The sequence below is a fragment of the Dendropsophus ebraccatus genome, chromosome 9 (genome assembly GCF_027789765.1).
Source record: "Dendropsophus ebraccatus isolate aDenEbr1 chromosome 9, aDenEbr1.pat, whole genome shotgun sequence".
NCBI lineage: Eukaryota > Metazoa > Chordata > Amphibia > Anura > Hylidae > Dendropsophus > Dendropsophus ebraccatus.
The window spans coordinates 82,507,255-82,532,033 of record NC_091462.1 but is presented as its reverse complement, the minus strand read 5'-3'; the positions used below and the strand labels follow the sequence as shown (position 1 = coordinate 82,532,033).

Sequence of the window (24,779 nt, the reverse complement as noted above, 5' to 3'; positions counted from 1 at the left end):
GAGAGCACTGTGTCAGACTGAAAAGAATACACCACTTCCTGCATGACATACAGCAACTGATAAGTACTGCAAGACTGGAGATTTTTAAATAGAAGAAAATTACAAATCTATATAACTTTCTGAAACCAGTTGATTTTAAAGAAAACTATTTTCGCTAGACAACCCCTGTAAGATTTCAACTTTAAGTGAGACACTTGGAGGAGCTGCTTTGCGCATGTGTTCTTCCCAGAATTCTCACTGGAGCATGTATGTCCTGTAAATCTGTGTCTTTGATGCTGTCTTCAGTAAAAGTGTTTGATAGCCTTTAATAACATTTATATTAATGCAGGTTAGTCAGATCTCATATAAAATTCATTAGGTTCTTGTACACAGTTTCCCTTAATGTACCATATATTCTCTTTAAGCGATTGATGAGCTATATAGGAAACACATACATTTCTCTGACAGTGCTGATGTTCTAATCTACCAAGTCAATATAGTTCTCATAATTCATTGTCCCCTTCACAGAGAGCGCTGAAGATTTTCCGAGTTATGATACTAGCGCAGGACAACTTCATGAAGCTGGATATGATGCTTACATCACAGGACTGTGCTTCATTTCGATGGCTGACTATCTGGGTAATTTTTATAGAATATTATTTGTCCATGTATTCTGTATATAGTGATATATTAAATCAGTGTCCTTTTTATACTGATAGGTTCGTTTTTGAGTCCACCACAAACTCATGTTACAGTCCAGTCCGAGTTAGTCACCCCGTTCTTTAACAAGTAAGTCACCTACCACATTCTATATATGCATAAGGTATTTCTGTAAAATGTAATGCTGGAGATACGAAGATAACTGTCCACTGTATCTACTTGGGATTGTTTTAGTTCAAAACACTGAAATCTGATTTTAAGTGTAAGGATTTATAAATGGGCAGAGCTGTTTTATACCTGGGCTTGTAACCATGACCATATGGGCATCCTCTACATCTTAAGGGAAGAAGGTTTCATCACAGACAGGATTCTTTACTCTAGTAAGCAGTGAAACTATGGAACTCTGTGCCGGGTGATGGCGCTGACTGAGCAAGTTAAAGGAAGGCCTTCTTTCCCTGAAAAATATATTATAATAAAAAGGCCTTATTCCCACGTCCCAAATTCCACCGCTTCTAAGGTTGATGAAGTAGTGTAGTGGACTCTTTCTCTGCCCGCCATGTATCAATATGATGTCGGGAGTGGGGAAAGTGTTTGAATCTTCACAACACTTCAGTGACAGAGCCATGCTTCCTTACAGCGCTGCGATTATTCAAACACTCTCCCCGCTTCCGGCATCATATTGATACATCATGCCGAGCGGGGGGAAAAGTCCTCTACAATGCTTCCCTATCCATAGCTTTCATGTAACATGGGACGTGGGAATAAACCCATATTTGTTGTTGCAGGGACTTATTCTAATGTAGATGCGTCTTTCTTAAATGCGTCTTCCTTAAAGGTAACCTGTCGCCCCCCGTGCTGGGGTGACAGGCTCCCGACCCCCCGCTACAGCCCCCTATACTCACCTGATCCCGCTGGGTCCTGCTTCTGGATCCGGTCGGGTCACGGAGATCTCAGCCGCTGCAGCCTGAGTCCAATGCTCATAGAGAATGACTGAGCGCTGGACTCTCCGTCATTCTCTGAGCGTTGGACTCATCTCTCAGCGCGCGTGCCGGGCTGCAGCGGCTGAGGTCTCTGTGACCCGACTGGATCCACCAGAAGTGGGATCAGGTGAGTATAGGGGGCAGTAGCAGGGGGGTCGGGAGCCTGTCATCCCGGCACAGGGGGTGACAGGTTCCCTTTAAGGAGTTCTTTTTATTTATTTATTTATTTATTTATTTTTTTTATATCTATTTTTTACAACCTGATCAACTATGTAACTATGTGCTACACATCCCTCATTTGTCCGCTTCTTTTTTTTTTTTTTTTTTTTTTTTTTGCTCCATAGAGGCACCTAGTTATTCTGTATAGCCAGTTTGCTTGTAGCTGTTTTGCTGCAACACCTGTAGTTGTTGTTTTAGATGGAAATACTCCCAAATAAGATCATAAATGAATCCCTAATTTCGAAGCTTCTTACCAGTGGAATAGAATGTGCTCAGTATTCTCTGAGCTGCTGTTGTCTCCCCATTTGCAAGGTGTGAGGGTTTTTGGGGGGTGCGGGTCTCTAAAGGTGGTCAGCGTTAATGTGTAGAATCCATTTAAAAAGAATAAAAAGTCCACAGTAAATAAAGCTTGTTTCCTGTGAGGTTGTGTGCAGATTTAGAGGCCGATCTGACCAGGAGGTGGCTTGGGTCTATAATTTTCAGCTGTCGGAAGTCCCTTAGCTGCAAGTTTATTTGCTGTTGGTGGAAGGGAAGCATGCAGAAGCTGAGAGGTGCATTTGTGTGGTGATAAATTTTCCCTCCTGCGGAGCGGCTGAGTGCTGAAATGATTATGGAGGCCACTATTTGAGTTATGCATGAAATAAATGTTTTGGAGCTCATAGCATGTCTTTGGCTGGGTGAAGTTGATTTAACTACTTCCTCGTAAATTAGTGCAGCCAACCTGAGCGAGTCGGCGTAAGAGAGCCACGCAAGCACCGTACAAAGGGTTAGTGTGAGACTTGTTGCTTTTGGACCGGTCAGTGTTTGTTAGATAACTGCCCAGCCCAGAAAGACAGCGGGACTTTGATTCTGTCCACTTGAAATAACACTGCGCAGGCAGAGATAACAAACTTGCACATTTTTAAAGATTTTTTTTGGTTAAATACCTAAGTATTGATATATTTTAAGTAGGAAACTGTGCAAATGTTCTCAACAGACGTTTTATTTGTCTTATAAACCACAGCGTAAATGTTCTCCGGGATTATAGCATTAGATTTGGTTCAGGTGACTGTATCTTTCCCGTTGTTTCTCTGTAGTCACCTTTATTTAATATATATATATATATATATATATATATATATATATATATATATATATATATATATATATATATATAATATAATTATCTTTCCCTTTCAATGACTGCTATTTTAGTGGGGGCTATAGTAAACATCACGTTCATAAAATCATTAGGATTGCTGCTGTTTTTAGCTGGAAATTTTACCATATGACCTTCAGGGTAGAATGGCTTTTGACGATTTCTGCTTTAGGTTCCACAAGGTTTTGGTCACAGCGTGCAGATTTCAAATCACACTGAACCATGGTGAACATTCTCATAGAAAACAATAGGAAACTAGATTCACCCAGGTTTTACAGCTGCAATGTCTGCATTGGAATATGCAACAAACAGAAAAATAAACTTTTTTTTAACAAGGCTTAAAGGAGTTATCCAGTGCTACAAAAACATGACCACATTGTATACATATAGTATATGCTCCAGCTGAGATCCCTAGCGTCTGCACGGAAAACTGACATGTCAGTTTTGTGCGGCCGCTTGACAGGTCACACAATGGAGAGTGCTGCTCTGGACGCACTTTCCATTGTGTTCAGTGGTGAATTGGGATGTGGGCGCAAGAGGGTGCATCCCAATTCAACAGAAATGGAAATCATCCGGCCGGGATGATCTGTGACACGACCGGGTCACAGAACGCCCGGTGTCATACCATGTGTGAACCCGGCCTTATTGTGTGAAGGTTTCCAGAATTACAGCATTAATTCCTGAAGCAGCCATATCAAAAATATACAACATACCCTCAAATATATGCTGTGTTTCCTCAGTGTGTGAATAGTTATATTTATTAACCCCTTAACGACCGCGGGCGTGTATTTACGCCCTGCGGTCGGTAAGGACGTTCAGAGCGAGGCCGCGCTCTGGACCGCGGCGGTCCCGGGTGCCGCTTGTAGCCCGGGACCGCAGGTATTAGCGGGCACGGTCCGATCGCCGTGCCCACTAATACAGTAATCGGATGCAGCTGTCAAAGTTGACAGCTGCATCCAATTACCGTTTGCAGCGTCATCCCTGGTGTCTAGTGGGGAGATTTCTCCGTTTCTGAAGCCGGCCGGGGACCACTCCAAGATGGCGCCGTCCCCGCCTCGGCACTCTTTTACTTCCGGCTGCAGCAGCCGGAAGTAAACGAGTGCCTATCTCATGGATCTATGCTGCAGAGATCTCTATGAGAGATCAAAACACTTATACTAGAAGTCCCCTAGGGGGGCTTCTAGTATAAGTCTAAAAGTAAAAAAAAAAAAGTGTCATTTTTAATAAAAAGCTCCCTCCCCTAATAAGTCTGAATCACCCCCCTTTTCCCAGGTTATTAATAAAAGTAAATAAATAAACAAACATGATTGGTATCGCCGCGTGCGTAATCGCCCAAACTATAAATTAATCACATTCCTGATCTCGTACGGTAAACTGCGTAAGCGCAAATAAATCCCATAGTGCAAAATTGTGCATTTTTGGTCGCATCAAATCCAGAAAAATGTTAATAAAAAGCGATCAAAAAGTCGTATATGCGCAATCAAGGTACCGATAGAACATGTCATGGCGCAAAAAATGACACCTGACGCAGCCCCATAGACCAAAGGATAAAAGCGCTATAAGCCTGGGAATGGAGCGATTTTTTAAGGAACGTATATTTGTAAACAATGGTTTTAATTTTTTACAGGCCATCAGATAAAAGAAAAGTTATACATGTCACATATTTTAATCGTAACGACTTGTGGAACATATATAACAAATCAGTTTTACCCCAGGGCGAACAGCGTAAAAACACATATCCACTAAAAACACAAAATGTGTTTTGTTTTGTTTTTCAATTTCACCACACATAGATTTTTTTCCTGCTTTTGCAGTGTACTTTATGCAAAAATTCAGCCTGTCATTGCAAAGTACAATTAGTGGCGCAAAAAATAAGGGCTCATGTGGGTTTCTAGGTGAAAAAATGCAACTGCTATGGCCTTTTATGCACAAGGAGGAAAAAACGAAAACGCTAAAATCAAAATTGCCCCGGTCCTTAAGGGGTTAAACTTCACTTCTTACTATGCCATCTTCATATGCTTTGAACATATGAAGTTCACCATCTATGAGTTACTAAACCTATCGCCCTGGCCTTACTCTTAGTTTTCAGCATTTTGTGAAATTTTCGCTTCCCAAGCTCTCACTGCTGGGCAGTTGGAAAGTAGTGGGCTGTGTTGTAACCATTGGCTTTTGCTTATGCACCACAACAAGTAATCTAAGCAAGCAGCTCTGCAGTGTACAGTATGAAAGTCTCAGCAGGCAGAGAAACACACTGAATACACTGAATCATTTGTGTCTTTCACCATTTAAGCATGCTACATTGGTGGTATCTAGTACTGACTATTTATTTTTTTTATTTATTTTTCAGGCTGTTTCTGATGAGAATTTCGGACATCCCATACCTCAACCTGGAAGGTCCAGACTGTAAGTCATGTTATGAGGACATCTGTCTGTAGTGTCAGCACACAACAATTATAAGGCTGTTTTTACACAGACAGATTTATCCGACAGATTGTTGAAGCCAAAGCCAGGCACAGACTATACACAGAACAGGTCATAAAGGAAAGACAGATTTTTAAATACACTCCTGGCTTTGGCTTCAATCTGTTAGATAAATCTGTCTGTGTAAACGCACCATTAGCTATATATTATTCATCAGATGCACATCTCACAGACAGCTGCCACTTGTTAGATTTGGCCAGTTGACATCTAAACCTGCAGACCAGCAGCTGCAGCACAGCTAAATATTTCAGCATTTTTCTGGTCAGGTTTTCCCATAAAGCAGTGATGGAGCAAGGTGAGAGATTGAGCTGGCTCAGCCCTCGGTGTACTGTAAGGCAAGATGACAAGTAGCAGCTAGTGAGGGACCACGCCTTGGCGTTCCTTCTGAAAAATTTCTACAGGAGACAACAAGCAGTGTAGTAGATGATCTGAACATAATATGTAATATAAAACCTCTGGGCTCACTGTATGCAGGTTCTAAAGAACATTACTTTGTCTGATGAAGGCTTGAGTCATGTTTTATGCCTTACACCCTCCACCATTTTTGTAGTCCATCTTTTAGACCTGTTCTGTTTCATCAATAACCTCACTTAAAAAAGGATATTAATAAAATAGAATGGGTCCAAAGACGGGCTACAAAAATGGTGGAGGGTGTAAAGGCATAAAACATATGAGGATATGTGGATTTTTGCAGAAATCAATAGTCCAGGCGATTTTAAGAAACTTTGTAATTAGGTTTATTAGCCAAAAAATGTATTTTTATCATGAAAAAGCAGTTTGAAGCTCTCCCCCCTGTCTTCATTGTTCTCCTATGGAGAGAGCTAAAGAAAAGACCAAAACAGGACAACAAAGAGTTAATCTACAAATCCCTCACCCGTTATCTCCTGGGACAGTCACCACTGACCTGTCTGAGCCCTGATTACAGCTGTCACCCAGCTCTGTGCCTGTAATCCTCTGTTATCTGCTTTCTGCTGCCGGCTAACTCCCTCCTTCCTCCTCCCCCCTCCCCTCTCCCTAGAGCAGACAGGGTACGACTCATGCAACAGGTCACAATTTTTTAGCAAGTATTAACTTGACAAGTGTGGTAGCTGATTTTCATGGTTTGGACCCATAGATGCAACCTATGAGTCTGGAAGTCTTTCCAGACTATTTTATTTCCGCCCCTATATTGAAATTCAGTGTTGGCAACAGTATCTATTTTCCAACTTGAAGTTTAAGTTGTGATGCGGTTCTCAATCCTATAGTGAACAGAGCTCCAACCATTTATATAGGGCACTCTATGACTGCTGTTCTCATCTGTAAGATGGAAATACCCCTTTAGAATACTCCAGTCTTCTACAGCTCATGAACCTCTAGGCACACTAGCTCTAGCAATCCTTTCTTGATGGTTGGCTAATCCTGTTCACTAATCGCTATAATAATTTCTTCAGTTGCAGTAATAAATTGCTGTTCCCAAGGTCTATAGCGCTCTGTGTCAGGCCCTTGCTTCTTTGTATAAAGTTATTTTTTGGCATTTTCTACAGTCCAGGAATTAGCTCAGACATTCCATTCCATCATCCCTCATTACGCACAATAATCATAGCTATAATTTTAGAAGTTTAAGTAATTCCTCCGACATAAATGTAACAAGTGATGCCAGAAATACAATGTCGTCTTCTATACTTGGAATAGGAATACCAAGCTGGAGCAATGTGACAGTTACATTGTATATTTCAATCACTGTTATATCTAAGCCTGTATTGGGGACACTACAGTATTTGTCGCTATTAAAGATTGGGTTTCTACTAGTATTTACATATTGCACTATAAGTACATGAAGTCCTGATAAAGGAACATACATTAGCTCAAAATAGTTTTCTCATATGAAAAGTGGTTACACTTCCACACCTCAAAATATGGCTTTTCCACTAGGTGTCATGTGAACGCCCCAAATCCCTTTATAACATTTCTGACAATATACAGACAAATGTAACCAAATCCTTTGAGGCATTACAGCAAATGAAACGATTTAAGCAGTAAAGTTAAAGCTGATGTCGACCTCTGAGCACCATATTGCAGTGTACATACATACTGTAGGAGTCTAGATGCATTGGTATATACATTGCATTACTTCTCCTGAGTTACTATATGTGCAGTATAGAGCTACAGTCACTGACATCCTTTGGCATCCCTGTGTCACGTCCGGGTCAGGGAAGAGTGAGCCCTATTCTGAATTTTGACCCCTATCCCTACCTGCTTGGACGACCTGCCCTAAAAAGCAGTCCCCAACTGGGCGGCGGTCCCTACGCTGGCTAAGTGCAGGAGGGGAGATGAAACAGTACAAGTCTGGAGGAAGCAAGGGCAACAACAAAAACAGGAGAACTACAAGTCCCAGCAGACCTAACCGTTAAGGCTAGACAAAGGAGAAAGATAAACCAAATACCAACAAGCCAGGTCAAACCAGGAAGTCACGTCATACACAGAATCACAATCCAGAAGTACCACAAGTCCAAGCCAGAAGTCAAACAGAGAAAGCAGTCCAGGGAAACAAAGAACAAACCAAACAAGCCGAGTCAGAACCAGGAGGTCACGTCAAATCCAAATCAGAATCCAAAAGGCAAGTCCACAATATAGATGAAGAGGTCAAACACAGAAAGGAGCACACAATAAACGCACGAGCCAGCCAAAAGAGTTGATCACGGGCGAGGCATGGAAGCCTCCACCTGTTTAAATCAGAGCAGGGAGGGAGTAAGGAGGGAGCCTCAGCTCTGATTGGACCGGCGTCTCTGTACTCTGACAGGCTGAACAGCATGCCTGTCAGACAGTCCAGACGCCTCCCCCCTTTCCAGCTGGTGTGCTGAGAGAGCAGTGGAGGCATCAGCAGGTATGTTCATAACACCCTGCTTGTTCATTACATCAGGGAGTGTAAAGTCATCCGATAGAGAGGAAAATAACACGTCCACTGAATTACAATGGCTCAGCATGGGGTGCGAATGAACAAGCATGTTGACTGTTTCCAGTAGTAACTGGCATAGCTTTGATTGTTGCTCTGGACTATAATACAGTCTGTAATAATGATCAGTACAAGGTAATACCATGTCTGTTCAAAGCTGTTGAGCTTGTAGTTGGGGCAAACAGTAGTTGACAGTAGTTGTTAGCAATACAATACTAGAGGTTGTCGTAACAATAGGCCGTTTAGATCAGGTATTTAGTTGAATACAGATGTTACAGCTCAAGCTATATGTATTATTGTATTCTAGTGCTACCTAAACGTGATAATGTTCTCCATGTGACGTTTCCTAAAGAGTGGAAGGCCAGTGATCTCTACCAGCTCTTCAATGCTTTTGGTAAGACTTCTTTCTTCATATATCACAGTTCTTTAGACCTGACATTTTTGTATCTTGTAGGATTCAAGGCTGAGAATGAGTTCTGACTGACATTATTATTTATTTATAAAGCGCCCTTGATTCTGCATGTCAATAAATTGGAATATCAGTTATTTTTTTTTAGTAATTCAATTCAAAAAGTGAAACCCCTTTATTATATAGTCATTACAAACAGAGGGAACTTTTTTCTAGTGTGATGATTATGGCTTACAGTCAAGGAAAACCCAACATTCATTATCTTAAAATTAGAATTAACCCAGAACACTTGCAAAGGCTTCCTAAGCGTTTAAAAAGTTCTCTTAGTCTGGTTCAGTAGGCGACAAGATGATGGGGAAGACTGCTGACTTGATAGATGTTGGTCAGAAGGCAGTCACTGACACACTCCACAAGGAGGGTAAGCCCCAAAAGGTCATTGCTAAAGAAGCTGGCTGTTCAGAGTGCTGTGTCAGAGCATATTAATGGAAGGTTAAGTGGAAGGAGAAAGTGTGGTAGAAAAAGGTGTACAAACAACTGGGATAACCACAGCCTTGATAGGATTGTTAAGAAAAGGCCATTTAAGTTAGTTATTTCAGAGGAAAGCAAAGGCGCCCTACACTTAGCATGTAATTTCGCCTGCCTCAGTGTCTCAATGCTAAGTCCGCAACAGGGATTCCGCTTGGAATTTACACTTATTTTCCTCAGTGTGCGCACACTCAAAGATAGAGTGGTGGCTGGTGAGTCTTTGACACAGTCAGCCTGAAATAAAAACGTTTTTTTTTTTCACCAAAGACCGGGACATAACAGAGACAAGGCAAAGGTAAAAACTGGATGACCGCTAAGTAGGTAATAAATCCATGCTGTCAGTTTTGCTTTAAAGTTGTCTCATTAAAAACATTTTTAACCTATACACAAAAATAATTGATTGTATGCCTGCTGGTGGTCCAATAGCCAAGACCACCAGGCTTCTCTCAAATTGGGGTCCCCAAGTGCCCCCTTGTGAATAGAGCAGCAGCATTGTCTTTGTGACTGCTACTCTAGTCACTGCTATAGGACTCACTGAGATTGCATTGGGTAATCTGTCAGTGCTATAGCAGTGAATGAAGCAGTGGTCATGCAAGTGCACTGCTGCACCATCAATAAGGGGGCACTCCAGGGATCTCAGGATTCCTGGAGGTTGGATACCCAATGATCAGATAATTGTCCCCTATTCTGATGAAATTTATGCAATCTGAAAGAAGGATGTCTCCCATCTTTTAGACCCGTACCATCCCTGACCCCTGTCCTATACACCACCAATAGTAAAAAAGCATAACCACTGAATAAAAAACAAACCATTGAAAGCTTTATTTAAAAACATAAAAAAATACAAATGTCATAAATGATGGTCTGCAGCTGCTAACACAAAGTAGGACTAGAGGTGGAAAAATCTCTGCTCAAGTATAATTCTTTAAAGTGCAATAGTGGAGCAGCAAAAATATGTAAATAAACATATCAATTCTCAAATACAGGAAAAAGCATATATCACAGTGCAATTGCCAGTAATGTAGATAATCAATTTAAAAGCTATACCTGTAAAGCGTGATTGTATGCTCAACACACAACCCCACCCAACACATGGCTGGCAGAATCAGAATGCCTTTATAAATGAAGGGGCTTTATTTAAGAATGGCGTATTCGTACGTATATGTCCCCTATACGTCTATGATGGGCACTACACTCACCGGCCACTTTATTAGGTACACCATGCTAGTAACGGGTTGGACCCCCTTTTGCCTTCAGAACTGCCTCAATTCTTCGTGGCATAGATTCAACAAGGTGCTGGAAGCATTCCTCAGAGATTTTGGTCCATATTGACATGATGGCATCACACAGTTGCCGCAGATTTGTCGGCTGCACATCCATGATGCGAATCTCCAGTTCCACCACATCCCAAAGATGCTCTATTGGATTGAGATCTGGTGACTGTGGAGGCCATTTGAGTACAGTGAACTCATTGTCATGTTCAAGAAACCAGTCTGAGATGATTCTAGCTTTATGACATGGCGCATTATCCTGCTGAAAGTAGCCATCAGATGTTGGGTACATTGTGGTCATAAAGGGATGGACATGGTCAGCAACAATTTTCAGGTAGGCTGTGGCGTTGCAACGATGCTCAATTGGTACCAAGGGGCCCAAAGAGTGCCAAGAAAATATTCCCCAGACCATGACACCACCACCACCAGCCTGAACCGTTGATACAAGGCAGGTTGGATCCATGCTTTCATGTTGTTGACGCCAAATTCTGACCCTACCATCCGAATGTTGCAGGAGAAATAGAGACTCATCAGACCAGGCAACGTTTTTCCAATCTTCTACTGTCCAATTTCGATGAGCTTGTGCAAATTTTAGCCTCAGTTTCCTGTTCTTAGCTGAAAGGAGTGGCACCCGTTGTGGTCTTCTGCTGCTGTAGCCCATCTGCCTCAAAGTTCGACGTACTGTGCGTTCAGAGATGCTCTTCTGCCTACCTTGGTTGTAACGGTTGGCTATTTGAGTCACTGTTGCCTTTCTATCAGCTCGAACCAGTCTGCCCATTCTCCTCTGACCTCTGACATCAACAAGGCATTTCCGCCCACAGAACTGCCGCTCACTGGATGTTTTTTCTTTTTCGGACCATTCTCTGTAAACCCTAGAGATGGTTGTGCGTGAAAATCCCAGTAGATCAGTTTCTGAAATACTCAGACCAGCCCTTCTGGCACCAACAACCATGCCATGTTCAAAGGCACTCAAATCACCTTTCTTCCCCATACTGATGCTCTGTTTGAACTGCAGGAGATTGTCTTGACCATGTCTACATGCCTAAATGCACTGAGTTGCCGCCATGTGATTGGCTGATTAGAAATTAAGTGGTAACGTGCAGTTGGACAGGTGTACCTAATAAAGTGGCCGGTGAGTGTATAGTTTATTATACAATTACACTTAAACAGTGGAGTGCACTCTCAGTACAAAGCTATAATCTATAATTGGAGTGGAGAACTATAAGAGAAGTATAAGAAGTGGGGATTTTTTTTTTCCAGTCATGTGGTTGTGGGAGGGGGGAGGGGAGGGTGGTTGGATTATTATTTTTTTTTTTTTTTAAATGTAAACTTTTATTGTGTGTATTACTGCTATTTAGCCCAGTATTTGACAGTATTCCAAAGCATTACTGCATGTCAGTGTTATAGCTACGGTAACCTATTATGAAGTGCAGACCTGGTGGCCTCTATTACACCATCGGCTGCTGTGGTAACTATTCTCACCCTATGATCACGTCACTGGATTCCAATGGACAGATGCCCAACTGTTAGACTTTAGCTGCAGAGGGGACTCGGTTGCAGAAGGAGCCCGGCTGTGTATGATAGCTGAGCTGGTGTTGGGATTTTGTAGCCTAGATGCGACAGTGAAGGTAGCATGTGCAGTTGCTGCCTCTAGTTGGCCTACTCGAAGGGGCACCGTAAAATCAAGCCTATGGTTGTGCTGAAAATAAGAATTGATCTTAATTCAAATGGTGAATTCATCAAATTAATTCAGTGAATCACTCAGCCTTAACTTGAACCAAGATGAAGTCACCTTATCTGCTGGGAACATCTTCGGGTTGTGTGTTCACATACATCCTGAATTTTCCTGAGGAAACTTTAAGAATCAAATCAATAAAAATGTGCAATTAAAAAAATATTAGCTGGCCCCAGATGGAGCCCATATTCTACGTTGCAATTGCATTGCTTATTTCATCTTTTCATCTGGAATATAGGATTTCTTTAAGAAAGTTGGCTCACACATGAACCTGTGCAACCTAATCTTTATGTCTCAGACATATTGTGTTCTGATTACATTAGCTGTCTGACATTCTCAATTTACTTTTATATTCAGCAGCCATGTAAAGGAAAGTTTTGGGGGCTTGTACAGAGGATCTGTAGAAGCATGAACAGTTTATTTTAAAATAGGCTTAGGCTTTACGTTTTCAGTTGATTGGTTTCGGGGGAGCAGCGACCTCCCGGGATGTGTTAAAACACAATAGGATTGTTTGAAGAAAAAAAAAAAGTTTAAAGGGATTCCTTCACTGCGTGGCTCACAAGGCATTGACACCCAGAAGATAAAAAGGTTTCTGAAGGTTTCCCAGACCTCTGATGGTGATGTCAAGTTTTGGTGCTTAAGATGCAGAATAATGGTCAGTTACTGAACACTGCCCAAAAGAGCTGCCATGAGTTGTCTTGGTGTATCTGACTGGCCGAATACACTCAGGTACATTAGATAGCTGTTAGGTCAAGGAGACACATGGTATCTTTTCATATATCCATCTGTGCTTCCATAGCATAGAAAAATGCTTTTATTCTTCAGTGCAAAGTCAAAAAATGCTAGTCCCATAAAACTAAAAAAAATGACCAGAAGGCAGGTGAGTGCAGGAACATGACCGAAGTATACTTGCCTTTGATTGTGCGCTGTACTGCTGATTTGACAGCTGCTTGTGTCCTGCAGCTTCTCCAGTTGCAACATCATGTACCCGGCCTATTGGGTCCGAAAGAAATATCATTAAAGGGGTAGTGCGGCGGTAAACAATTATTCACAGAATACCACACATTACAAAGTTATACAACTTTGTAATGTATGTTATGTCTGTGAATGGCCCCCTTCCCCGTGTCCCACCATCCCCACCCGTGTACCCGGAAGTATGGTGTGCTATACATACCTGTCACGTGGCGACTCGTCTCCGATCTTCAGTCTGCGATGTCGTCTTCGGATGGCCCGGCCGAATCCCTCCGAGCGTCCTGAGTGCCGGCTGCCCTCTGCCGCGTCATCGGCTGCTCAGCCGCGATTGGCTGAGCATAACTGTGCAGACTCAGACTATGGACAGACTCGCCACAGAGCAGGGCAGCACAGCCTGGAGGAGGGGAGCCTGATATTAGCTCTGAGGTTCACAGGGAGCTGCCGTCAGTAAGTGCAGTAAGTACACTTACTAATACCGTACACTGCCCAACCTCATTTAAACACAATGCCACTGCAATCTAACACTGCAATCTAGCTTTATTGTATGTTCACATGGGGAGGTTATGCTGCAGATTTTCTTCTGTGGATCTGCAGGTGGAAGATCCTCTTTGTACTACAATATCTATAAAATCTAAACTGTTTTATCAATTGCCTTCTACACACTGTAAGGTAAAATCCACTTGGAATCTGAGCTGTAGTGAAGATTATAAATCTGCAGTATTTTTCTGTATACTGGGGATATATCTGCAATGAACTGCATTGCTGGGGATATTGCTGTGGGCTCCCCAAGTCACTGGCTTGTTGTAAAAATGTATGTTAGGTTGATTTTACACTCCATCTCACAGTACCTATTGGAGGGACTGAGCTATACCGATGACTGATGCCACTCTGTGCCCTTTCTTACATAGGGTCCCATTTACCTTTTTTACTGGATCCAAGTTTTTGTAACTCCACAATAATTTCTTTTAGATTGGTATATATTTCCATTGCAGATGCATAAAATATACTATGTGTTCCTTTTCAAGACCTTCATTCCTCTGATTGGTGGCGGTCTAGCTCCAGGTCAGACTTTCCTTGGACAATCTGACCTAGTTCTTATGTAATGCTATAGTCTCCTTGTACTTCCAATAATAAAGAAAAGAGTTGCAGACTTTAATTGCTCAATTTTTATGCTTTCTCATGTTTTTGGCACTTCTATTTTTCCCATGCGTTACTCAATAAGGACCAGTTCACACAAAGCAAAAGAGGTGGAATTCTGAGGTGGATCTCTCTGCCGTGGAATCCCGCCTGCCTCTGCCATGCAGTGTTTCTATGGGAGGGCTTGTGCGCCGCCGCTCCGCCTATTCTCAACGGAAGCCATCACATAGAGACACTGAAGCAGACTGGATTCTGCCGCTTTTGCTCTTTCTGAACATACCCTAAGGCCAAGGAGAAAAGATGCAGGAAAGGACATGAAAAAACTTAATTGCATGGCACAGAGTAGACTACATACAGAGTACAGACTCTGAAACTATCATTTGTAGTCACAGGTTTGCTGCGGTTTACTCCCAAATTTTTTTTTTTTTTTTCTTTCTGAAAATTGCACCAATTGTGGCAAACCGCAACACGTGACTGCACTATTGTGGCTCCGTATAATCCCAAATGAGCTAATCAGAGGGTCAGATATTATGACTTAGCCACCTGGGCCGGAGCAGACAGATCTGTAATCCATCTCCTTCCACCAGTATGAGGGAGACTGCTGTACAGGATAAAAGGACTTAGTCTGCTTCACCCAGAGACTGTGATGAAAGGCCAGACAATCTGACCTGGTTCTTATGTAATGCTATAGTCTCCTTGTACTTCCAATAAGAAAGAAAAGAGTTCAAACTTTAATTGCTCAATTTTTATGCTTTCTCATGTGACCTCCAAGTATGTAACAGCTGAGACTACAGCTCCCCAATTTGCTTTTGGCAAGCAGTGCCCCGTGATGTTCTGTACCTGCTGCTCTGCTGATGGGAAGGCATGGGCCTGAATTGCTTCTATTAATGACCTTCTAATAAGATGTGGTGCTGCGGTATGGGCTGCAGGCTTTAGGTTTCATCATGCTTCAGAACTCTTACCAGGAAATCATTCTGCAGCTTCTCCCGGAGAAGAGCCAGACAGACGTAATGTTTGTTTTAGCTAAGCACACTTTTTGTCATTCGTTCTGCTGATGCCGGCCTTTCTGTTTCATGTTTGAAACAGATTTGTGGCAGGATGTTCATCCTAAAGGCCTCCGCACACAATTTTTGGAGAGTTTTTAAAGGGGACCTGGTTTTACTTTTCATGCTAGCCAAGCTTTGAATAAGGGTAGTCTCTGATGTTTTTTCCTTGCCCCACTAGCCTTGATGGATCTCTCTGTCTAGGTGTATAGAGATCAATAAATGAGGGCCTGACGGGGCAGGCTTTGCTGGGAACCACCTCTCACTCCACTGCTAGTGAAAGCGCTCAAAGCAGTGAAGTCCTAGGTGCATTGCCCCACTGCTTTTAACGCTTTCACTAGCAGCCGGTGGTGTTGTCGTTTGGCTGGTCTCCCTGAGATCAGCGATCTGTTTCTCTTATGGCTCTACTAGGCATTGTTCCCACCTAGCCAGAATCCTGTTCCACACTGATGAGGGGCAACACCCCGAAACAGCTGTATGTGGATGGTTACCTAGCCTTGGTTTTTCCTTTGTCGTTACATTGATTTATAGGGCCACTTAATATGGTCGTTTTGGTGGTTTCCTTACAGGAGCCACCCCTTGGCTGGGTTCTTCCCGGAGGGATATCTGGTTAGTCCTGTGTTTTGAGACTTTGATGAGGCTCCACAGGCTCTTCTTTTGCATATTCATGTTTCCCAGGGGGCAATGCACCTAGGACTTCACTGCTATTAGCTCTTTCACTAACAGCCGGTGGTGTTGTCGTTTGGCTGGTCTCCCTGAGATCAGTGATCTGTTTCTCTTATTACCCCTCAACTCCTGTCCTCCGTTTCTGGTGTTTTTTTTTGTTTTTTTTAACAATTCTAACACTTCCTTTCACTCTCTAGGTAAAATTCAGGTGTCTTGGATTGATGACACGTCGGCATTTGTAACCCTAACACAGACAGATCAAGTGCAGATAGGTAAGTGATTATGTGGTGTTTGGGTCCTATGAGTGTGTTCAGGAGGATAATAACTGTTCACTACTGTGTATACATAATTTTCTACAGCACCCTGAAAACTGTAGCTTTAAAAAACTTAAAATCTATCAGCTGCCAATGAGCTGCCAATGACTATCTGCAATGGTTATGTGCCATGCATACTGACATCACTGCTGAGGACAGAGATTGGTCGATGCGGTTAATGTCTGTACCACATGGCATTGCAGCAGAGACCTGGTACTGTTGGAATTTTCAAAAGCAAGTATGCATGTGTATTTGCTAGTTAAAAATCACTTTAAGAAATAGAAAATTTGAGAAATACCAAGCTGCTTAGCATGTGATGGCCCGGGCAGCAGTAGGCATGTGATGGTCACAGCTCTCTCATCAGCTTGCAGCTCTTGTGATTGCCATTAAATCAGAATAAGCAGAGGACATAGAAATGTGGTGTTCTGACATCTCTTTGGTTACATGAAGTTATCAGAAGACAGCCTGTGACCCCCTCCTCCCTCTGAGCTACACTTCTTTTCCTTCCACTACATGTCTGGTGTCTGACATTTTATACAGTATAGGATTTTTCTTTCTTCTTTTCTTGCACTCCCACGTGTAGGGACACCCATATCATGAAAACAGACAATGGTCTAATGTCTTATTTTCTAAAGAATTTTAGTTGCAGAAAAATTATATCAACTAAGGGTTTGTGTAAATGCACATGGTCCCCACATGGGGGCAGTATAGATTCAGGAACATGCTTAGCCTTTGTTGCCAGGTCTTCAGACATCTCAGTAGGGGACCAGGTTTAATATTATCTCTTTGCCATTTTTGGCAGAGCAATTAATCACTGTATGTACTGAGCGCGCTCAAATTTTTAGGTTTGGTTTTTTACCTTTTTAACCTGGAAATATACATAAGTGACACACAGGTAAAATGAACCTCGATGTTTTACTAATAACCTCATCTCTTGCTAAAGTGTCGTTTCTGTTTTCATCCCCATATGATTGATGGTTTACAGGTCTGTTTTTGCGCCTTTTTTTTTCCCATTCTAAATTATCCTGGAAACCCAGGATTACCCTTCTCAATAATATATGTAAGGAGATATGAGTTAATAATTTATTTTGAGATGTGTGTATAAAAAATATATGTTGAACTTATAGCAATACACGTGTAACCATCAAGTCAAACATGAGCAGTGTAGGCCCTGCTCGCAAAAGTTTACAAGGGAGGTATAATTTTTTTTCCTCCTAAAGTCTTTTGGTTCACTTTCTATAAAATAAGAGTCCTATTAAACGGAGCGATTTTTAACAATTACCGACTAAAGATAAACGATCGCAAACGAGATTGTTTATCGTTAACCTGAAATCGCTCACCGTATTACACAGAACGATAATCGTTAGTTGTGATCGATCGGTATTGCGATGATCGTTTATTCCTTCTGATCTCAGCAAAACAATGGGCAATGTGCAATTACACTGAACGATTAGTGAACAAATGCGGAACTTGAGCGAATGAATGTGGAATTACAGTGAATGATTAGCGATAATTTTAGGTTCAGATCTAAATCAATGATCCACGACATACGAACAATTTTTCGATCGTTGCCTGCAATTACACAGAAAGATTATCGTTTTAAATTCAAACGATTTAATGATTTTTCACACAATAATTGTCCTTTGTAATAGGGCCCTAAGCCTTCAGAAAACAGCACTACCAATTGCATGAAGTGCCAGCAGATCCAGGCACTGATAGATATATCTTTGGCCCTGCCTATTTGTAGCATCTATCTATCTATCTATCTATCTATCTATCTATCTATCTATCTATCTATCTATCTATCTATCTTATGCTTATGTATATTTATATATTTTTTTTTATCAAACATTATTACATAACCCTGTTTATGCCATCACAAATTAATGTTGAAGCTACAGTCCCATTAAAATAAAAAAAAAATCAAAAAAAAAAATCGTATAAATGTATTCTCACTCTTTTGCGCTATACAGGGTTGAGGGCCTTTTATTTGTTTCATTTTTGAGCTTTTTCAATTATATTCAAATATATTTTTTAAAATCTTTAACTTTTTTTTTTTTTCTTCATTTTTAGTTTGTGTTTGCCTGTTTTTCCCAACTAAATTATATTGTGGTGGCACAAAGCATGTACTTCTCAACCTTCAAAACCTTTTTATACGATTACTTTACAAACCGCTACAATGGTCAGAACCATGTTCATTACTGATGACTTTTCTACCTGTTCGATTGTTTCCAGCAAGCATCTTGAAGTGTGTTTTTGAAGCATAAAACTTAAACTAATGTGTGAACTGAAAGGCAATTCAATGGAGGAAAATATTTAAGTCCCCCAGGGAGACGTCTTCTAATTAATGTATAAGTAAGAAAAAAAAATGTTTTTATTAATAAAAAAAATCCCCTTTCCTAATAAGTCTGAATCACCCCCCTTTTTCCCATTTTATAAATAAACAAACATGTTTGGTATCGCCGCGTGTGTTAATTAAATTATCTCAATCCTGATCTCGCACGATAAACGGTGTAAGCGCAAAACCCTGCCAAAGTGCAAAATTGCACATTTTTGGTCGCATCAAATCCAGAATTTTTTTTTTTAAATTAAAGTCGCATATATGCTATTAAGGTACCAATAGAAAGTAAAGATCATGGTGCAAAAAATGTCACCTCACACAGCCCCATAGACAAAACAATAAAAGCGTTATAAGCATGGTAATGGAGCAATTTTAAGGAATGTTTATTTTCTGTAAAAGGTTTTTTTTTTTTTTTTTACATAGTTACATATGTTCCTCAAGTTGGTATGATTAAAATATGTAACATGTCAGTTTTACCGTAGGACGAACGGCGTAAAAACGAAGTTTCCTCCCAAATTTTTTTTTTTTCCCAATTTCACTGCGCATATGATTTTTTTTTTTCTAGTTTCTCAGCATATTTTATGTAAAAATTAAGTCTTCCATTGCAAAGTTAAATTAGTGGCGCAAAAAATAAGGGCTTATGTGGGTCTGTAGGGGAAAAGATACGAGTGCTTATGGCCTTTAAAACACGTGGAGAAAAAACTAAAACGCAAAAATGAAACATGGCTCCGTCATAAAGGGGTTAATTTTAGGGCCATATTTATACCAGCAGTATTTTTTGGGCCACTTACGTGCAGAAGAACCCCCTTTTTTTTGGGGGGGGGGGGGGGGTGTATATTTTGTGTTTTTGAAGAGTTAACGTACAGAAAAAGGGGGTCAGCCATGTTTTTTTTGTACAAAATAAAGACCCAGATCTGTTCCCCCCAAATATATAAGAAGTCAATAGAAAACGGATTCTGCAGTGTGGCATGCAACAGCATCTGCTTTTACGTTCACATTAAACAGAGAAAAATGCAGTGTGAACCCAGCCTTACTTGGTCACTTGATATATCTTGAATTCTACGAACTTTCTTCTTTTAAATGGAAAGTCAGTTATTGCTCCTTTAAGGCCAGGCAGACGTGTGTGAAAATGCTGTGCCACCACTGTCTTTTTTTTTTTTTTTGGAAGGGGGGGGGGGGCTAGATGAATTAGAAACATCATGCTTTAGAAATTTGATTTGTCATTTTGCCAAAGAACACAAGCCCAAGTTCTGTACAAGCTACACTGGAGAAACAGATTTTTCTTTCAGTGCTGAATCACTTGCGAGCTTAAAGACCGGTGTGAAGCCCTGCAGCAATCTATACGGAACGCTGAAAGCTGATTTTTATATATATTTTTTCCTCTTACCCTTCTCAGTACCCCCCATATTTCCCATGATAACAACGGCCTGCTGTTTCCAGTAATCCATGATGTGACTGATCCTGTTGTGTAGACCTTAATGTATTAAACCTGTTACTTAATGTATTAATCTTGGACTTATCTATAGGACTGATCTTACAGGAAGCCTGTAGCTATTGTGCCTATACCGGGAAATCTGCATAGAATTGGCTTGGCTTCACACCATTGTCACAGCGTGTTCTGTGACCTTGGACTATGTGTGAAACAACTTGACTGTATTGGTGCAGAAAATAGTAATTGGGCAATGGATATGAATGTACATGGGTGGTATGGGCTCCCTATTTTCAGTGAATATAAATATATATATATATATATATATATATATATATATATATATATATATAATGTGTGTAATTGTTTTTCTAACCACCTAAATTTGGAAGAAAGTGTTTCATTTGGACACTTTCTCTAAATCTCATTTTATGGGATCTAAGGGCCCTATTCCACTGGACGATTATCATTCAGATAATCATTAAATCGTTCGAATCTAAACGATAATCATTCGGTTGAAATGCAGTTAACGATTAACGACCGAACGAGAAATCGTTGATCGCTTTATAAGACCTGGACCTATTTTTATTGTTGCTCGTTCGCAAATCATTCGCATTGAATAAGACATTGTTCGGTCGTTCGCAATAGATACGAACGCATCAGCGAATAAATAGCGAAGAAAAAACTATCGCAATTACGATCATAAGTAACTATTATCGTTCCATGGAAATGAGTGAACGTTTTCAGGTCTTTCGCAATAGCGGTCGTTTGAGATCGTTAATCGTTAACGATTATTCGAACGATAATTGTCCGGTGGAATAGGGCCCTAACTCTGAAACAGTTGTGGTGATTCCTAGTAGAGTGAGTAGAGTGTAATGCTTGCCAGTTGGAGGGCATCACTTTAAGTATAATGCTGGAGCCGTCAGTAAAGGAATGTGACAGGACTGAAGTGAAACCTCCTCGCAGGTGCCTCTGGGATAAGGAGAGGTTATGAAAAGAGTTCTTTAGTCAGCAATGTGCACAAATTTTTCTTCTTAGGGTGTTTATAATAATAAAAAAAAAAATCTCCAGCACGCATTTTAACGGCAGATACAAAGGACGATCTTTCCAGACTGAATGAACAGCTTTCTATTTGCAGCAGCCACCAAGTGTGCCAAAGGAAGAAAAGTTGAATAACCTTGCCAATTATAAAGCATGATACAGCAAACACTATATAGCACAAAAAGAAGCCCAAGGACTCTTATCAAAATTGAGATGGCGATCAACTCGCTTGTTGGCTGATCAGTCTTACTGCATGTCCAATGGCTGATAAAGGTAGCGTTGTCTGGGCTCCACAATTATCGTGCTGTGTAATAGACCTACGTCGCTATTGGCCCATCTAATATGGCTGCATCCACTGCAGACACAGTATAGCAGCAGTGCAGGCTTGTGAGTAACTGTAAATTGTAGTTAATAGTACCTTTTTCTAGTGAAGGCCTGTAAATGGCTGGTGTTGATGTGTTGACGCTAACCGCGCTTTTGCCCCTCATCTCTGATGCATATATCTTTTGGCTACGTTGTTCCAATACTTTAAATACATTAAATTCTCTGCAGCTGCCCCCCCCCCCCCCTTCAGTCAGGAGAAATAAATGCACTTTATGGCCCACTGGCACATGATGGCACCTCTTTGCCCACTATTTTCCATAAGTGACATACTTGATGCTTCTATGCAGGTGATGCCGACAAAATACAGGCTCAGAGAAATGTTTTTACTGCCTTTGCTCTATTACCTGAATTACTAGTGCAATGGAAGTTTTTTTTTTTTTTGTACTGGTTTTGTGTATGAAAATTAGTTTCTGTGTTCAGCAATGGCCACAGTCTTTTTGACAATTGGGGCAAAAATCAGTAGAGGAAAATATTTTTTTTCTCCTGGTAATCTCCCCCCACACTCTAAAATTCATTTACTCTGCAAAAGCTTGCACAACGGTTACAAGCATCTCACTTAGAGATAGGGTTACAAGCCGCCTATACAAGTTTGTTTTAAGAGTGGGGGGCAAGAGGGATTTGGCATGGGGCGTGAGTTCAAGACCAGAAGCAGAGAGAGGCACTGCAAAGAGGCAACGCAAAAGTTAAAGGAGAAGTCCGGTGCAGCCAGCGGGGAACATATTAAAGAAAGTGGACTTACTAGAGATGAGCGAACCTCGAGCATGCTCGAATCGATCCGAACCCGAACTTTTAGCATTTTATTTAGCGGGGGCTGCTGAAGATCGGAAAAGGCCTAAGGCTATGTGGAAAACATGGATATAGTCATTGGCTGTATCCATGTTTTCCAGACAACCTTAGAGCTTTATCCAAGTTCAGCAGCCCCAGCTAATCAAATACCGATCCTTCGGGTTCAGATTGACTCTAACCCGAACCCGGTTCGCTCATCTCTAGTACTTACCTGTTCACACACAGTGCCATATTACTGACATGGCTGGTAGATTGCTCGTTCAGCCAGTCACTTACTGGGGCAGGCCACCACTGCAGTCACTGGCTGCATTGATGGGCAATGCATTAGCTGTCTTGGATACTTTCCCCCGAGTCGTGATGTAGCTAGAAGCTGGGAGAAAATTAGCCCGGATCCAGGAGCAGTAATGCAGTGTTGTGGGGGCACGGGGGTGGGTAAGTATACTTTATTATATTACATTTTTGGCCGGTATTCTCCTTTAACTGAAAATATTACATCTCACTCCAGGGCTTCACTGCTTAAACTCTCGATGCTGCTGCTTAGACTGTGTATGGGGAAATGGAACAGTGAAATCTCCTCTCCTGTATGTGTCCATCATAGCAGCAGGTGTACACGCACTAGACACGGGGCAACTAAGGGTTGGAGATGAAGTGGGAGCAGAAATCTGCTTAAAAATGTCATAAAAAAAATTATATAATGCCCTTCAATAGTGCTGCACCTCTTGTCCATTAGCAGGACAACTTGTGCTGGATTTTTTTTTTTTTGTAGTCTATGTTCATACATACCTAATTTGCTGTGAAGTTATTTAATATAAATAGCTGAAATCCCTAGCAAAAAATATTTCAAAGTACATGTGAACATACCCCTAAAGGACAGGGTACAATTGTGTAATAGAGAGCATGGTACATGACCGAGGGATTCTATGTATGGTATTCTATGAATCCCTGTTTCATGTGCAATGCCGTAAGGTTTGCACTAGTAGAAAACAATGTTAGTACTGCCTGCAGTGTTCCTTTAAGCCAGTGAATAACTACAAGCCTCTTGACAGAAAATGCACTTGCCTATTCTTTAAACTTTATTTAAACGTATTCATTGCACGTTTATTTTGTGTACTTAGCAATTGAAAACTATTGAAATTGCTCTGAGTTTATCTTTTCTGATCGGCAATGTTGAAGAACTAGGCATGGCAGGTGTCAGTAAAATAAAACTAAAATGCAGCTGCACCAACCAAAAATGGCACAGTGTGACTCTCCTCGTCCGAAAACAAACCTGCAGTTGGTAGAGAGGTTGACTCCACCACTTCTGGCTCAGGTATCTGTGGGACAGATGCCGCAGGGCTAATGTACAATATGCTTCCAGTCACTTCCTGTGATATCTTTTCACAAGTGTAAGTCAAGCGGTCAGTTCCGTCATATTTATCTTGGACAGAAAGCTGAATTTGCTGCCACTTGACTTCCTGCTATGCGTCTGATTTAGATACACCAGATGGACAGCAACTGTCCTCCTTTTATTGGCAGGGAATATTGTTGAACTGTTCCATGTGTCAGCACCCGGATATATAAAACTGAAGAGACTTTACTGCACATCGGTTGCTTTCTACAGGAACCTGAGCGCCCCAGTACACTTAAATTTGTATACGATTTAACGTTCCAGCAGATGCAGCAGCTCTGGTTTTCTATATCATGTTCAGACTTTGTGTCACTATAAATTCAACTTTAGGCCAGAGTCAGGGGGCCGTGTCTGTGCCCAGAGTTGCTTTTACCTGAATAGTTCCATTTACCAAGCTGCAGCTGAAGCCTGTGCAGGCCACAAAGCGGTACTGTCAGGAGCCCCTTGGGAGTCCAAATAGGATTCTCACTCCAACTGTATCAGATCATTTTATAGTAACAACCACCTTATACTGGTATATGAGTAGGACACAAGTGCTTATAGTTTAGTTTTTTTTTGTTTTTCCTCCTTGCTTGAGCACCAGTAGGGTAATACAAGGTTGCAATGTTATTCTCAATTTGCCCTGTGGAACCAGGGTATTCGCAATCCACTGCACTTTGTTAGATTGCAACTGAGGAAGATATGGTAGTGCTAGAACTATTCTAGTTCTAGATTCCCTTAATGATTATACTTTCAGCTAAATGCTAAAATTTCTGGTCCCCTAACACCATATTCAACCAAGATGGTAGTCCTCTTAAATCAACTGTTGTCACAGATTTTTAACACTTCAATGCTCTTATCTAGATTTAACTTTATTCTTTAACTACAACAATACAGTTCATCCTGACCTCTTCACAGCTTCTTAATATACACGCCACTGTACTTTTGAGTCTTTCACTAATGCCCCCTTC

The 24,779-nt window shown here is 41.2% G+C and overlaps 1 protein-coding gene across 1 annotated transcript in view; it reads left to right on the top strand.

Annotated features, from left to right (window-relative positions):
• The window catches only part of PARN (poly(A)-specific ribonuclease), a 76,329-nt gene that overhangs the window by 24,629 nt on the left and 26,921 nt on the right, over positions 1-24,779 (top strand). Inside the window, exons 17-21 of the mRNA XM_069983717.1 lie at positions 508-618; positions 699-768; positions 5,324-5,379; positions 8,697-8,783; positions 16,345-16,419. Coding sequence (XP_069839818.1) covers positions 508-618; positions 699-768; positions 5,324-5,379; positions 8,697-8,783; positions 16,345-16,419 — 399 coding nt within the window. The remainder of the gene's footprint in view (positions 1-507; positions 619-698; positions 769-5,323; positions 5,380-8,696; positions 8,784-16,344; positions 16,420-24,779) is intronic.